The sequence below is a fragment of the Lithobates pipiens genome, unplaced genomic scaffold (assembly GCF_037356315.1).
Source record: "Lithobates pipiens isolate NorthernLeopardFrog02 unplaced genomic scaffold, aLitPip1_a1.2 Scaffold_30, whole genome shotgun sequence".
Taxonomy (NCBI): domain Eukaryota; kingdom Metazoa; phylum Chordata; class Amphibia; order Anura; family Ranidae; genus Lithobates; species Lithobates pipiens.
In genome coordinates, this window is record NW_027507791.1 from 151,731,105 (window position 1) to 151,746,552 (window position 15,448).

A 15,448-nucleotide genomic window follows, 5' to 3' on the forward strand; every position below is an offset into this window, starting at 1 on the left:
ACCCCTACCCTGCCCCGCCCCTAATTTTGGGCCTAAACACGCCCTCATAAATTCTCTCATGAAATTACACTTAAATGTTTTATGTAGAATTAAGTCATAAAAATATTAACAATAACTTTATCAGCGCTGCCTCACCTGTGACCACCAGTGCTGCCTCACCTGTGACCACCAGTGCTGCCTCACCTGTGACCACCAGTGCTGCCTCACCTGTGACCACCAGTGCTGCCTCACCTGTGATCACCAGTGCTGCCTACCTGTGCAGGGCAAGAGGAGAGGAATAGGATTGCCGGCCAGATCATCAGAGTACAGAGGAACATCGCCGTAACAGCTTTCATTTCAATTGCTTTGTGTTCCCCGTTCTTGCCATCACATAAAACTTTTGTACTAATTTATGAGTGAATGCTGCAACCTTTTTTACAGCCTTCATTTATAACGTAGCTGCTGTCCGCACTCTCGATACTTGGAAGACTCTGCTATCACACTGACAGCCCCAACCTGTTGTAATCTGGGGACTCCATTGTTATCTTGATATTTTTATCAGCCTGCTCCTTATAAAAGTGGTTCCAACTGTGGAAATGACGGCTCAGTTAAGCAGATTACACTGTGTCGGTGAAATTAGGCTGTACACTATGCACACAGCCATATGTCCTTATCTACTGTGCTCATAAGCACAGATTCCATCTAATGATATAATGCAACCTTTTGATCGTATGTCTCCCCTGGTTCCCCATTTAAGAGACATCGCCATCATTCCTTAGTTTCTCAGCTCCGTCAGCATCACTGCCTTTGAGCAGTTCCCTCGTTCTTTTATTCAGACAACAAAAGAAATTACAAAGAGGAGGGACTGCCTCCAACAGCCAATCACCTCCTACATCTATTGTGACTTCACAGGAAATTACCAAATAAGGACACGACCAAATAAGGACACGACTTTCAACACAGGAAATACATCAACCAATGAACGATGACTACAATTCCTCTGATAGGAATCCTTATACTACAGTTCCTTGTGGATGGGAGGCTATCTGCAGGTGTACATCAAGGCACCCCAAATATGTTGAGCAGGCATACAGGGGTGACAACAAGAGCACACATCCACTAAAACCGTTAATGTTTGCAGGATGAACAAATTACACCCCCCCCCCCCCCCCCGATGATCGTTCTGTGCATTGCACAGGGGCCCTTCGCTGGCGTACATGTCCTCACTTCGCAAACGCCTCTCTCCAAACAGGAAGTTTTCCACTACCTAACAGGTTTCAACCAGTGTCAGTCTGCCCCAGTCAGCTCTTTAGAGCGGGATGGGGGAGAAGGAACACTGGGGGACTCTTGTGACAATACATCTTCATAAAATTTTCCACAACAGCTGGAAGAATTGATTTTGTAGGTTCATTCTGCAGGACTGTGTCCTTGCGGAAAGATGAATCCACGAGGTTGCTGGAGTAACTAGAAGAGGTGGAGCCTAGTGGTGGAATCCTTTTACTATAGTTTCATAGTTAGGTTGAATAGACACCAGTCCATCCAAGTGAGATCTAAATGGAATTTGTATATATGCTTTAATTTAATAAATTAAGCTGGGTTGGTGAGGTTCTGTCAGTTTACCACCTTGGGTGCTGCACTATTAGAGGCATTTTTGTTTATCTCACTTCAGAGAGTAATGTAGACCCACGTTTTGAAGTAGCCATATTGAAAGGATACTGCACTTTGTGCAGACCATGTCTGACTCTCAAAGGGCATACCAGGAATTGCTGATGATCGTTGTGGAGCCATTCTTAAAGGAGAATTTCACTGTGTGCGAGTTGTGTTTGACTCCCTGCAGCGTCTAAAAGGAGGTGAGCGTTTATTGCACTCTGACGGGAGTCTCAGTGAAACCCGTTGCATTACAAAAGTCCCTTTTTGCACCTTTTTATAGGAAGATTTTTCACATATATGTCACAAATGGACTCCGATTGAACTTTGTGTACTTCGTGGACTTTATTGTTATTTATATTTTGATTTAGTTTATGTATTTGGTTTATCAGCAGTGCCATCGCATTTTATTACTTGTGTTAGTAGGAAAGGCATCCATCATAGTACCAAAGGTGGGAACCTCTAATGTCGCTGCATTGGCCTGGCCCCTACTGAAGCCATATATTTCAGCACATTTTTTCTCTGCAGAGAATCATACAGTGCCTGAATTTAGGCAGTTGTAAATAAAGAAGTCTTCTCTCACCAGCCTAAAAAAATTGTAGGTAGGAGCACCGAAAAATATAAACTTAACCACTTTAGCCCCGGACCAATTTTCAGCCTAAGGACCAGAGGTCTTTTTACAATTTCACACTGCACTGCTTTAACTGGTAATTGCGCGGTCATGCAATGTTGTACCCAAACGAAATTTTGCGTCTTTTTCTTCCCGCAAATAGAGCTTTCTTTTGATGGTATTTGCCTCTGCAATTTTTATTTTTTGCGATATAAATGGAAAAAGACCGAAAATTTTGAGAAAAAAATATATTTTCTACTTTTTTATTATAAGAAAAATCAAATAAACTCAATTTTAGTCATACGTTTAGGGCAAAATTTATTCAGCCACATGTCTTTAGTAAAAAAATATGTCAATAAGCGTATATTTATTGGTTTGCGCAAAAGTTATAGCGTCTACAAACTAGAGTACATTTTCTGGAATTTACACAGCTTTTAATTTGACTGCCTATCTCATTTCTTGAGGTGCTAAAATGGCAGGGCAGTACAAACCCCCCCCCCCCAAAGACCCCATTTCGGAAAGTAGACACCCCAAGGAAATTGCTGAGGGGCATGTTGAGCCCATTGAATTTTTTTTTTTTTGTTCCCAAGTGATTGAATAATGACACAAAAAAAAAAAAAGTTTACAAAAAGTTGTCACTAAATGATATATTGCTCACACATGCCATAGTTATATGTGGAATTGCACCCCAAAATATATTCTGCTGCTTCTCCTGAGTACGGGGATACCACATATGTGGGACTTTTTGGGAGTCTAGCCGCGTACGGCACCCCGAAATCCAATCACTGCCTTCAGGATTTCTAAGGGTGCAAATTTTTGATTTCACTCCTCACTACCTATCACAGCTTCGAAGACCATAAAATGCCAAAATAACACAAACCCCCCCCCCCCAAATGACCCCATTTTGGAAAGTAGACACCCCAAGCTATTTACTGAGAGGCATGTTGAGTCCATGAAATATTTTATAAGTTTCAGGAATATTACATTTTTTTTTTTATTTTTTTTTTTTTTTGCACAAAGTTGTCACTAAATGATATATTGCTCACACATGCTATGGGCATGAGTCAAATTACACCCCAAAATAAATTCTGCTGCTTCTCCCGAGTACGGGGATACCACATGTGGGGGACTTTTTGGGAGCCTAGCCATGTACGGGACCCCGAAAACCAAGCACTGCCTTCCGGATTTAAATATAAAACGCTACCAAAAAAAACTGTTAGCGATCGCAGGGATCAGGCCTGACTCTGCGATCGCTGCAGTTATGTGTTTAGTGTTTTGTAAGTGACAGCAATCGATCGATACTGCACTTGGGTGGGCTGGGCGGAGGGGCAAAACGCAGGTGCTAGCAGGTATCTGGGCTGATCCCGCTAACAATGCGTTTTTTTGGAACCCTAAACTGCTCGGGACGCTAGTATAGATCTGATCAGATATTGATCTGTTCAGATTCTATACCACTACGGGAGGTGTGTGCTTTGAGCGTGGGTGTTAGCGGTACTGGCACTAACCTAGCGCTGCCTGGGGCGACGCAGACCCTGACCCTAAAACCTAATTGATATCACCCGCCGGGTGATCAGGGGGTTAAACCTTTATTGGGTAATAAATGGTGGGTGCCCTGATGCTATAAAAAGCAAACTAATTAACCAGAGTCACCCGTAACACTTATACAGTGATCACTGGTGAAAGGGTTAACTAGGGGCAATCGGGGGTGCAAATTTTTATTAGGTAGTATATGGGGGTCCCTGGCGCTATATAAAAACCTGACTGGGAACCTAAATAACTAACTGGCTAACCAGCGTCACCAGTGACACTTATACGGTGATCGCTGGTTAAAGGGTTAACTAGGGGCAATCAGGGGGTTAAAACCATTATTGGGTAGTATATTGGGGTACCTAGCGCTATAAAAACCTGGCGGTGAACCTAAAAAAATAACTAGCGACACTAATGCAGCGATCAGAAACACGATCGCTTAGTGATACTGGCAAAAGGGGGTGAAAGGGTTAACTCTAAGGGCAATCAGGGGGTTAAACCTTTATTGGGGGGTGGTAGGGGGCTACCCTGGACCTAACACTAACTGCCCTGACAGTTTTTACTTTTACAACTGACGCTGAATGCAGTGATCAGTAAATAAATGATCACTGCAATCAGTGACACTGTGACTGGGAGGGGGGGGGGGGGGTTGTGTGCTTACATGTCAGGTTAGTGTTGGTGCACACTTACTTTTAGTCTTCTCCTCGTAGTCCGGTCAAAAAGACCGCCCCAAGGAGAATGACATCACTTCCTCCCTGCCTGTGTATACAATACACAGTGGGAGGAAGCTTCTCATTCGCCAGGAGCGATCGAGAGGGGATGGCCAGAAACCAACGGCCGTCCCCTCATCCTGGTTCGCTCCTGAAGCGAAACGGACCGCCACATCCAGCGGGAGGGGGTCCGATCGGACCCCACACCCGCTGGAAGGCAAGCACGTACATGTAGGTGCTTGTGCCTGTACATGCCATTGTGATGACGTACAATGGCATGCGGCGGTCGTTAAGTGGTTAAAGTGTTTGTAAGGGTTTGTTTAAAAAAAATATATATATATATATCATCATACTTGCCTCCACTGTGCAGCTGGTTTTGCACAGAGTGGCCCCAAACCTGCTCTTTTGAGGTCCCCCGGCGGCTCTCGCAAGGCCTCCCCACATCAGAAGGACTCTCCTAGAGGATTACCTTGTGGGCACGCTCCCAAGTCCAGCATTTGGCGTCTATAGAGGCTGAATGCAGGACTCTGCCCTGCCCCCCGGCGCCTGCGTCATTGGATTTGATTGACAGCAGCGGGAGCCAATGGCTGCGCTGCTATCAATCTATCCAATAAAGAGCTGAGAACCCTGGGCAGAGAGACAGCTGGTCCCTATGGGTCAAGTTCCAGGGCTCAGGTAAGTAAAACGGGGGGGCTGGCCAGTCACTGCCAGGTGTATTATCACCTTAATGCATAGGATGCAGGTTTACAACCCCTTTTAAATACTGGTATTTTTTCCATTTCTATTTTTTTCCCCCCTTTGCAACGTGCTTTTAAAATTGCTGAGAAAATCAACTCGTTGATTCCATCCCCTGACTTTACTTGGCTCCCTTTCCACCCTGCCAGGTCATAGCTTCCTCAACTCTTCCCTCTCCTTCCACATCCAATACATCATTCATTTTTAGACACCACTTCAAAAACAGCAGATGCCAGTGTAAAATCTGCAGATTGGAGGAGTGCTGTTGTATAAACCTTTACTGTCATTAATGTAAGCAAATGGAAGAAGTGCACAGCGGAGGAAGTGTCAGTCTCTTTGTAGCATTTCCCTCACTGCTGCTGTCTGTCTTGCTGTCTGCTCCAAAAGACAGCATCTGTGCTAAGACAACCAGTGCTGACTCCTGGAGCACAGATATCGGCAGTGAGGTCAATGAATAATGCCAGGACTGATATTTCTTTTGCCATTCACTGATTACTGAGGAAGTAAACCTTGATGGGTTTTTTAACTTTGTTTCCCTGCAAAGGTAAAGCATAATGGGCTACTATGCATTGCATAGTAGCCTGTTGTGTCACTTACCTGACACAGGAGCCAGCGATATCACCGCTGTCCCCTCTTCCACGGAGCGTCCATCTTCTTTCCAGGCATCATGGCTACAGCCAGTCAGACGTCACTCCCGCCCATGCGCACGGGTGCAGCCACTAACGCCATATCGCCGTTAGCAGCGCATGCGCCATAGACAGCGGTGACTGTCTTTTTGCAAATATCTCCTAAACCGTGTAGTGACTTGAGTTGCACAGAATCACATGACAAAGGAAATCACGTTGTTTTCAATGGTGTCTGTTCTTATCTTCATATCAATGCGACACAGCACAAAGATTTTGGAAAAGGTTCCTGTACTACTTTGTTGTGATCCCAGTCCAGGTTCTATTACCGCTTTTACTTTTACAGCATGGGTTATATGATTCCTTCTTCATTGATCTGACCAATCTGAAATGGCGGCAGGCTGATCTCTTCTGTGTGTTTTCTACCACTGTCAGCCTTTGCACTGTCAAATGACAAAGACTTCCCTGGGACCTAGCCAAATAAATAAATGATGAAGCAGTTGGGGGCAAAGAGGAATGCTCTACAGAGAGGCAATTGAGTGACAGCTGTGAGTCTGCTGGAGCGTCAAATACAAGATGGCGATGCCTAGGGCTTATTGCTGTCTATACAAGAGAGATTTTATGGGTAAATATCAAGCATAAAATATATATTTTAAGGCACATATAATCTTATGGAAAGATTATTGTTGAAATGCTTTGGAAAAAGTGTATCTTTAATAATTTTCATGTACTTGTCTACCTACCATTAGTCCCAAAAGAAAAAAACACTGAAAAACCTTGCAACCTGAAGATGTACCTGATTTAAAAAGTTCAGTCATCACTTCTTCCTTCTGTTCATCTAAATTCACACCTAGTTCCAAAACTTTGAATGGAAGGTCAAGTTTCAGTCCAAAAAACATTACTCTTGTTTGTTACATCGGAGGTGAGGTTGAAAAAAGACACAAGTCCATCAAGTCCAACCGTGTGTGATTATATGTCAGTATTACGTTGTTGAACTTGAAGTGATACTAAAGTTTTTGTTTTTTTTTGCCTAAAAATAACAAACCTGTTATACTTGCCTCCTCTGTGGAGTAGTTTTGCACAGAGCAGCCCGTTCCTCCTCTTCTCGGGTCCCTCTTCGACTCTTCTGCCCCCCCACTGATAGCAGCTTGCCATGGGGGTACCTGAGCCGCAGCTTTGTGTGTCCATTTAGATACGGAGCCTCTCTCCTAAATGGCTCACTAACTTTTACAGCCGTGAGAGCCAATGTTACATAGGTTGAAATAAGATACAAGTCCATCAAGTTCAAGCAAAAACAAAAAAAAAAACAATATACATAAACCTACACCTACAGTTGATCCCGAGGAAGACAAAAAGTTTGCTACAGCAGGAGAAAACAAATCCTCCCTGATCCCCCAAGAGGCAATCTGATTTTCCCTGGATCAACCTTACCTATAAATGTTAGTACCCAGTATTATTGTGTACATTTAGGAAAGAATTCAGGACTTTTTTTAAAGCAATCGACTGAACTTGCCGGAACCACCTCTGGAGGGAGTCTGTTCAAGATTATCACAGCTCTTACTGTGAAGAAACCTTTCCGTATTTGGAAATTAAATCTTTTTTCCTCTAGACATAAAGAGTGCCCCCGTGTCCTCTGTGATGACCTGCAAGTGAATAACTCAACACCAAGTTCACGATACAGACCACTTATGTATTTGTACATGTTGATCATGTGTATGTATGAATGAGTTGGGAACCTCACATTGTAAGCTCCTTGATGGCAGGGACTGATGTAAATATGTAAATTGTAATAAATTGCTTACATATTTTGAATTATGATAATGGCAAAAAAAGACATTTAATTTTAGATAGATAATTTAGACACAGTAGTTGCTGGCACATTAAAGAATATGTAAATCCAACATTCCCTTTTCATGATATGTGCCTGCTGTGCCATGTACTTGTATGAAGATATCCTGTTCTTTGTGTTGTTTCCTTTGTGTGAAATACCTGTTGTTCCCGCCAGTTCCTCTGGTTTCCTATTAAAACCAGACCACACTCGGCAGGAGAGCACACCATGGTCAGTTCTCTAGCTATGCTGGGAACTCCTCCTGTTCTCCAATGATCAGATATGTGCAGACACCCCCCCCTCACAGCCATTCACTGGGATGACCAGCGTGCTGCTGTTGTTGCTCCCCTGCTCTTTATGCAGCTGAGAACACAGGGTATGTGATCACTTATAAAAAGGGGAAACATATGTTAATAAAAAAATTTTTTTATACCTAACACACAAATATTTTGCCTTTTTATTTCTATTTTAAGCATTTCCCTATCAGTGCATTGTAAAATGACACCAGTAGGAACATTCCGTCCCTCCGGGCATTAGTCACATGATGTCCGCCAATTCTCGCCGCTTTTGCATTCCCCCGGGGGGCGCACGGCAATTGGGGATGAGCCGTGTCCTTTGGGGTCATGAAAATTGTGTTTTATCACGTGACCGGCTGTGTCCAATTACAGCCAGCCACATGCACTGTCTCTGTGCACACCGCTCATGTGCGCCCCCAGAGTCACGGACATGGGGGATGGGGTATGTCACTCTGACACAGCCCATCCCTGATTAGGGTAAAGAGCCAATGAAATTGCCTCTATACCACATCACCTGCTGTTTCCAATAACATCCAGTCACAAATGTCAGCAAACGACTGTAACTTATTGTTACTGGTTTATTTTCCTCACACACCGATCCTGTTAGTTACCGCTGACAGTGCACACTAAAACACACTGACCATAAATAGAGAACCTGTCACCATCCCGAGTATATCTATCTACAGCCCATATCTCATAGAATATACGTTGGGGTGTTTGCTTTCCAAAATGGGGTAATTTTGTTGGTGTTTCCATTGTCCTGGTACTCCATGGCAGTGTTTCTCAACTCCAGTCCTCAAGGCGCCCCAACAGGTCATGTTTTCAGGCTTTCCCTCAGATGAAATGCATGTGGTAATTACTAAGGCAGGGAAACTGATCAAATCACCTGTGCAAAATAATGAAAAACCTGAAAACATGACCTGTTGGGGTGCCTCGAGGACTGGAGTTGAGAAACCATGCTCCATGGCCTTCAAAAGTGTGATAGGTTGTCATGAAATTGGATGTGTAATTTATGCTCCTAGAACACTTGATGGAGCTCCTTGCATGTTGGGCCTCTGTATGTGGCCAGACTGTGTAAGTGTCTCACACATGTGACACATCGCCATACTCAGGAGTAGCAGAATGTATGTGGGTATCATTTTTGCTATGTACATGCTATGTGTTGAAAAATCTTTGACAACTTTTGCATAAAAAAATAAATATGTTTTCATTTTGTTTCCACGTTTTCCAAAAACTCGTGGAAAAAAGATACGTGGTCAAAAGACTCATAATGCCTTATAGAATATACGTTGGGGTGTTTGTTTTACAAAATGGGGTCATTTTGTGGGTAATTCCACTGCCTTGTGCCCTGGGGCCTTCACGAGTGTCATAGGACATGAGGATATTATGTGTAGTTTATGCTTCTAGAATGACTGACAGTGCTCCCTGCATGTTGGGCCTCTGTATGTGGCCAGGCTGTGCAACAGTCTCACATGTGGTATCGCCATACTCAGGAGGAGTAGTAGAACGTATTTTGGGGTGTAATTGGAAGTATGCATATGCTGTGTGTGAGACAGAACTTGTTATAATTTTGTGAAAAAAAAAACTATTTATTTTTCCAAAGAATTGTGTGGAAAAATTACAACTTCAAAAACCTCCCCATGCTTCTTACTAAATACCTTGGACTGTCTACTTTCTAAAAAGGGGACATTTGGGGCTATTTGTATTAGCCTGACATTTAAGGGTCTCAAGAAATGAGATAAGCCATCCGTATATGGTGTGATCGATTTTCAATGATTGACACTATAGCTTGTAGGCTCACTAACTAATATATCTACTAATTTGGGTTATTTTTACTAAAGTTAAGTAGGAGTATAAATTTTGCCCCAAATTTTTGAATAAAAACTACTTATTTGCAAAATTTTATAATAGAAACTAAAAAAATTGTGCTTTTTTCCAAAAGTGTGTGCTCTTTTTTTTTTTTTTTTTTTTTTCACTTATAGCGCAAAAAATAAAAAGCTCAGTGGTGATTAAATACCACCAAAAGAAAGCTCTTTTTGTGTGAAAAAAATAATTGTATTTGGTTACAGTGTAGCATGACACACTGTGCAGCACTGATAAATATAGAAACAATACTATATAAATATATGAATCCAGTAAATACTATATTTAACATAAATGTCTAAAGCATAGCAACATATATATTATATAGTGTTCCTGTTCCGTGATCCTGCACCCAGTCCTCAATTAGGTTATCAAACTAAACAGTCCATATATATGAAAATGAAGTGCTCGTGCTCCATGACTTTCAATTAATCTTTAAACTAAACAGCAAAAGTCCATATTAACATCAAACATGTGAGAATTGTCTTCAGGCGTTGTGCACCCACAACCCCCACCGGTTGTACCCTCACCTTTTAGGGGCTTAAAAAAATAAGCCTTTAATTGAGAGCAATAGCCTTCAGAGATCCTCCTTTGCTTCCTTTAGCCTATGCAGGTTTATGGGACACTTGTATGGAACACAGGCCATCTGCTACTTGCGATAATAATCCAGCTCAGAGGTCACTATTTTCTCCTGGTATGTTCAGACACGCCCCTCATATACATCACATGCAGGAAATGACAGAGGCATGCAATAGCGTGATAACATTTAAAAAAAAAAAAAAATTCTAAACAGAACTCCATATATACAACTCTCATTTCAAATAAATAAAAAAGCTTTTGTCTTTCGTTCTTTGGACACAGCATCTTCATCTTGACCTTAGGGTTATATAGACACCTTCAGGAGAGGACTAGGCAGAACATGTAAGAACAGCAAAACTGCATGGGGGGTTCCTACTGGCTATAAACTCCTCACACTGCATCCAGTAGCTCCGTTTTTTTCTGCCTAATGTAGGAGAAGGACCTGGTGGGGACCATTGGTCCTGGAAATTTAGTTTTTCTGCATTTTTGATTCCTGTGACCTACAATCAACTGCCAGGCTGGGTGTCAGGCTGTATAATATAGATTCTGGTAGTCTCCCCAGCCTGGCCATCAAGGGTGAGCGGACCTTAGCTACGTGCTGGGTCGGCCACGACATGCCCCTTTTGATCCAGGAGCGGCCGGTGAGCTATATGCTCCGGGGCACACATATGACCGGGCTACTGCTGTTGGTGTCAGTGTGCCGTGGCTGACAGCCACCCCGTACTGCCTTGGGTGATGGGTCTGTCCGTGGAATGCGTCCAGTCCCTGCAGGAGGGGTAAATATAGTTCCACCTGTATCGGCAGGATGGGCATTCCCTGAGAGGTCGACTAGGGGGTCTCTCACTCTCCCATTCTTCTCTCTCTGTTCTTTCCCTCCTCCCCATGCTATGGCCCTTGTGGGACTGGGCATATGGGAGTGTGGTGTACGTACCTGACTGGGGGTCCTTCAGGGGGGGGGGGGCTCCGAGTCTTGACAGGGGGCTTAGATGGGTGTTGGTGGTCTGCTCGTCCTTTTCTCTGTTTCTTGGTGGGGTGCTTTAGTGTGTACACCATGTGGGGTGGCCGCCACGTAGACTGCACCCATTTTTCTGTAGCCACAGACAGTTTTTTCCCTTTCGGACATTTTCTGGAAGTCCGGTGGCCATTTTCCCGGCAATGGCCACCGGAAGTTCAGGATTGAATCCGTTCACTCCGTTGTCGCTGCACTCCATCAGGGGGATTTCCTGGCGTCCCTGGACATCAAGGACGCATACTGGCGTGTCCCCATATGCGTCAGGCATCAGAGGTTTCTGCGATTTACATTACGGGACGAGCACTACCGATTTGCATCTCTCCCTTTTGGCCTGGTGTCAGCACCAAGGGTCTTTAGCAAGGTGTTAGCCCCAGTTCTGGATTTCCTAAGGCAGCGAGGGATCCCAATCGTGGGTTACCTGGATGACTTGAGAGCAGCTTCCGCCTCAGAATTAAGGCAGAATGTGGCAATCGCCATGCAAACTCCTTTGGGAGTTTGGTTGGGTACTGAACCTCCAGAAGTCAGTGTTAGGGCCGACTCAACGCCTGGAGTACCTGGGCTTGCTTCTTGACTCCTCGGAGGCGAGAGTCTTTCTCCCTTCGGACAATCTGCAGAATCTTCAAGCTGCGGTGAAGTTGGTGTTCCACAGGTGGTCATCGCTACGTTTCTGCATGCAAGTGCTGGGTCTCATTGTAGCCACTTTCGAGGCGGTACTGTATGCTCAATTCCACACTCGAGTCTTGCAAAAGGAGATCTTGTACAAATGGGACATATCTCTGTTATTTCTGGATTGTCAATTTTGGGTGAGCCAGCTAGTCAGGGATTCCCTGCTCTGGTGGCTGAGGTCTGCGGCCCTTCGGTCCAGGAAGTCGTCCATTCCTCTTCATTTGACGGTGATCACAACGGACGCTAGCCTGACTGGTTGAGGGGGAGTTTGGGGCATACAGTCAGCCCAGGGGTGCTGGACGTAGGAAGAATCCCGCCTGCCGATCAATGTGCTGGAAATTCGGACAATCAGGCGGTGCCTCTCCATATGGTCACAGAGGCTACAGGGCATCCAGTCGGACAACGACACGGCGATTGGTGTATGTCAACCATCAAGGAGGAGCAAGGAGCTCGGCTGCCGCACTGGAGGTCGCTCACATCCTGTGGTGTGCGGAGTGGCGCGTGCCGGCTCTATCAGCCGTGTACATTCCGGGCATAGAAAACTGGCAAGCGGACTACCTAAGCCATCAGATGCTGGACAAAGGGGAATGGTCGCTGCATCCGAATGTAATTCGGCTCCTTTGCCTAAGGTGGGGCACACCAGATGTGGATCTCCTGGCTTCTCGACTCAATCGGAAGGTACAGAGGTTTGTCGCCAGGTCAGAAGATCCCTGAGCGGATGCGTTGATGGCTCCATGGGGGCATTATTGGCTGATTTATGCCTTTGCCCCCCCCCCCCTCCACTCAAACTTCTACTACCACGTCTGCTTTGCAGAGTGGAGGCCGAGGGGATTCCGGTGATTCTGATTTCCCCAGATTGGCCTTGGTTTCCTCGGTACGCCGACATAAAAAGAATGGTGGCAGATGTTCCTTGGTGGCTGCCGATGCGAGGGGACCTTCTGTCACAAGGTCCCATACTTCATCCTGTTTTACAGTCGCTGGCTTTAACGGTATGGCTTTTGAAAGTCAGGTACTAAGGGACTGAGGACTGTCGGCATTGGTAATCTCCACTATGCTGAGGGCGTGGAAGTCCTCTTCTCGAAAGATTTATCATTGTACGTGGAAGGCCTACATCTTCATGTGAGGAGATGGGGTGGCATCCACATACATAGTCAGTCTCCAGGAGCCTGCTGTTTTTTTGCAGGGAGGAGTGGATCAGAAACTTGCCTTAAGCACCATTAAGGGGGCAGGTATCGGCTTTGGCTGTCTTTTTTTTTTTTCGCGGCCTTTGGCGACATATTCATTGAGTGTGTTTGTTCAGGGGGTTAGACATGTGGCCCCTCTGGTTCGACCACTGCGGGATTTGAATCTGGTGCTCTCGGTGCTTCAGAAACTGGCATTTGAAAACATTAGGGAGATCCCCTTATTGACACTCAATTAGAAAGTAGTCTTTCTAGTGGCGATTACATCTGCCAGGAGGGTTTCTGAGTTGGCGACCTTGTCATGCAAGTCTCCCTGCTTGGTCCACCACAAGGATAAAGCGGTGCTGCGCCCGCAGGTTTCTTTTCTTCCAAAGGTGGTTTCGGCCTTTTATCTAAATGAGGACATTGTGCTTCCATCCTTATGTCCTCGGCCGACACACCCCAAAGAGGTTTCTTTGTATTCCTTGGATGTGGTCTGGGCTCTTCGGGTGTATCTGTTTGCTATGGCTTCTTTTCGGAGGTCGGACTCGTTGTTTGTATCGGTGGCTGGTCCGAAGAAGGACCTGGCAGTCTCGTTGACCACCATTTCTCGGTGGATCAGACATATCGTGGTTCAGACTTATGCCAAAAGGGAGCGCCCCCCTTTCTTGTCACGGCGCATTCGACCAGGACAATTGGTGCCTCCTGGGCTTGCCGACATCAAGCGCCCGTTTCCCAGGTGTGTAAGGCGACGACTTGGTCGTCCGTTCACACTTTCACAAAATTTTACAAGGTTGATGTGAGCGCATCTTCGGGTGCTTGCTTCGGCTGCAAGGTTTTGCAGGCGGTTGTTTAAGGTTGCAACTCCTCTGTTGAGGAGCTCTGGTTGTTATTTCCTTGCTATTCCCACCCCTTTTGCTGTTTTTACATGTTCTGCCTAGTCCTCTTAAAGGTGGCTATATAACCCTAAGGTCAAGATGAAGAGGCTGTGTATTTTCTGAGAGTATTCCCACAGGAAGTCACAAGACTGAGACTAAATCAGTAGGGGGAGCTTGATCTACTGACGAGGGGTACCAGGAAGTGTTGCGGAGCTGGCATAGGACAGGGGGAACGCCATGTAAACCAGGGCTGCAGAACCAGACCACAGGTGACTCTATCACCCCTCAGCACTATAGCACTTTAAAAGGCGCTTTTTATTTATTTGATATGTGGGTTGTGCATATGTGGAGTTAAGTATTTTTTTTTATTTTTTTTTGCAAAACAGAATGTTTTACAAGTTGAGGGTTCATGCATAGTTTAAACTTGAACATTAGGTGCTAATTTGTGATTCCCTCCTCAGTTGACAAATGTTTTTACTTGATCTTTTTTTTCCCCCTTTTTAGTTGCTGGCATTGGAAAAGACCATGAAATCTTGAGACGGGCCATTGAAAATGGGGCAAAGGAATTTTGGTATTTTGTTCAAAGTGAACTAAAAAAGCTGAAAAATATGGGCAGAAATGAACTCCAAAGACACGTGGATGAATTATTGGTAGATATGGGTGATCAGCAAAGGTAAGATTTTTGTTTGATCACTTTTTTTGGCTTATTTTTACTATTAAAAAAGAGAAGTATTTCAGGATGTGTGTGACTATACTTTATAATCCCTGAACTGTTGTTACAATATAACGATGTAAGCATTTATCAGTTATGTTGATATGAAATTGAGTTGTGTAATTTATGTGTAATGTCATTTTATATTGTATACTAAAAGGTTACAGACCCAGGATTGGAGGTTTCTAAAATTTATCTGCCAGACATTTCTAATTACCTTAACGCTAGCTGCCAGTTTTTTTTTTTTTTTTTTTTTTTTTTTTTTTTATTCTGTCAAAAAGGTTCTATCACACATTTTCCATTGGAAAATCCTATTGTGTGTACAGGGCATTAGTGTATATGATCCAATGAATCTTCATAAAGAAGGATCTAATAGCTACTTGCACCTATACCTCACCTCTCTCATCCTCACCCCCCTTCCTTCCCCCACATCCAACATCTCCCATGTACCCCCTACTTCATTCCATCCCCTCATGACTTTGCACCTCCCGGGCTCTGTGTTCCACTGATCCAGGAACCTGAGTGCAGGGACTGTTCTAAACACGGGGGAAAATGTGCCACTTTATAGACTTGCTATAGACACCCCCAGGTCCCAAATTTAAAGGAGTATTTCACTTTTATTG

General features: G+C 44.5%; 1 protein-coding gene across 17 annotated transcripts in view; it reads left to right on the forward strand.

Annotated features, from left to right (window-relative positions):
* Positions 1-15,448, forward strand: part of FUT8 (fucosyltransferase 8) — a 308,566-nt gene that overhangs the window by 216,233 nt on the left and 76,885 nt on the right. For all 17 annotated transcript variants that reach the window (XM_077464962.1, XM_077464964.1, XM_077464961.1 and 14 more), the window contains one exon: positions 14,618-14,786. In XM_077464962.1, coding sequence (XP_077321088.1) covers positions 14,618-14,786 — 169 coding nt within the window. The remainder of the gene's footprint in view (positions 1-14,617; positions 14,787-15,448) is intronic.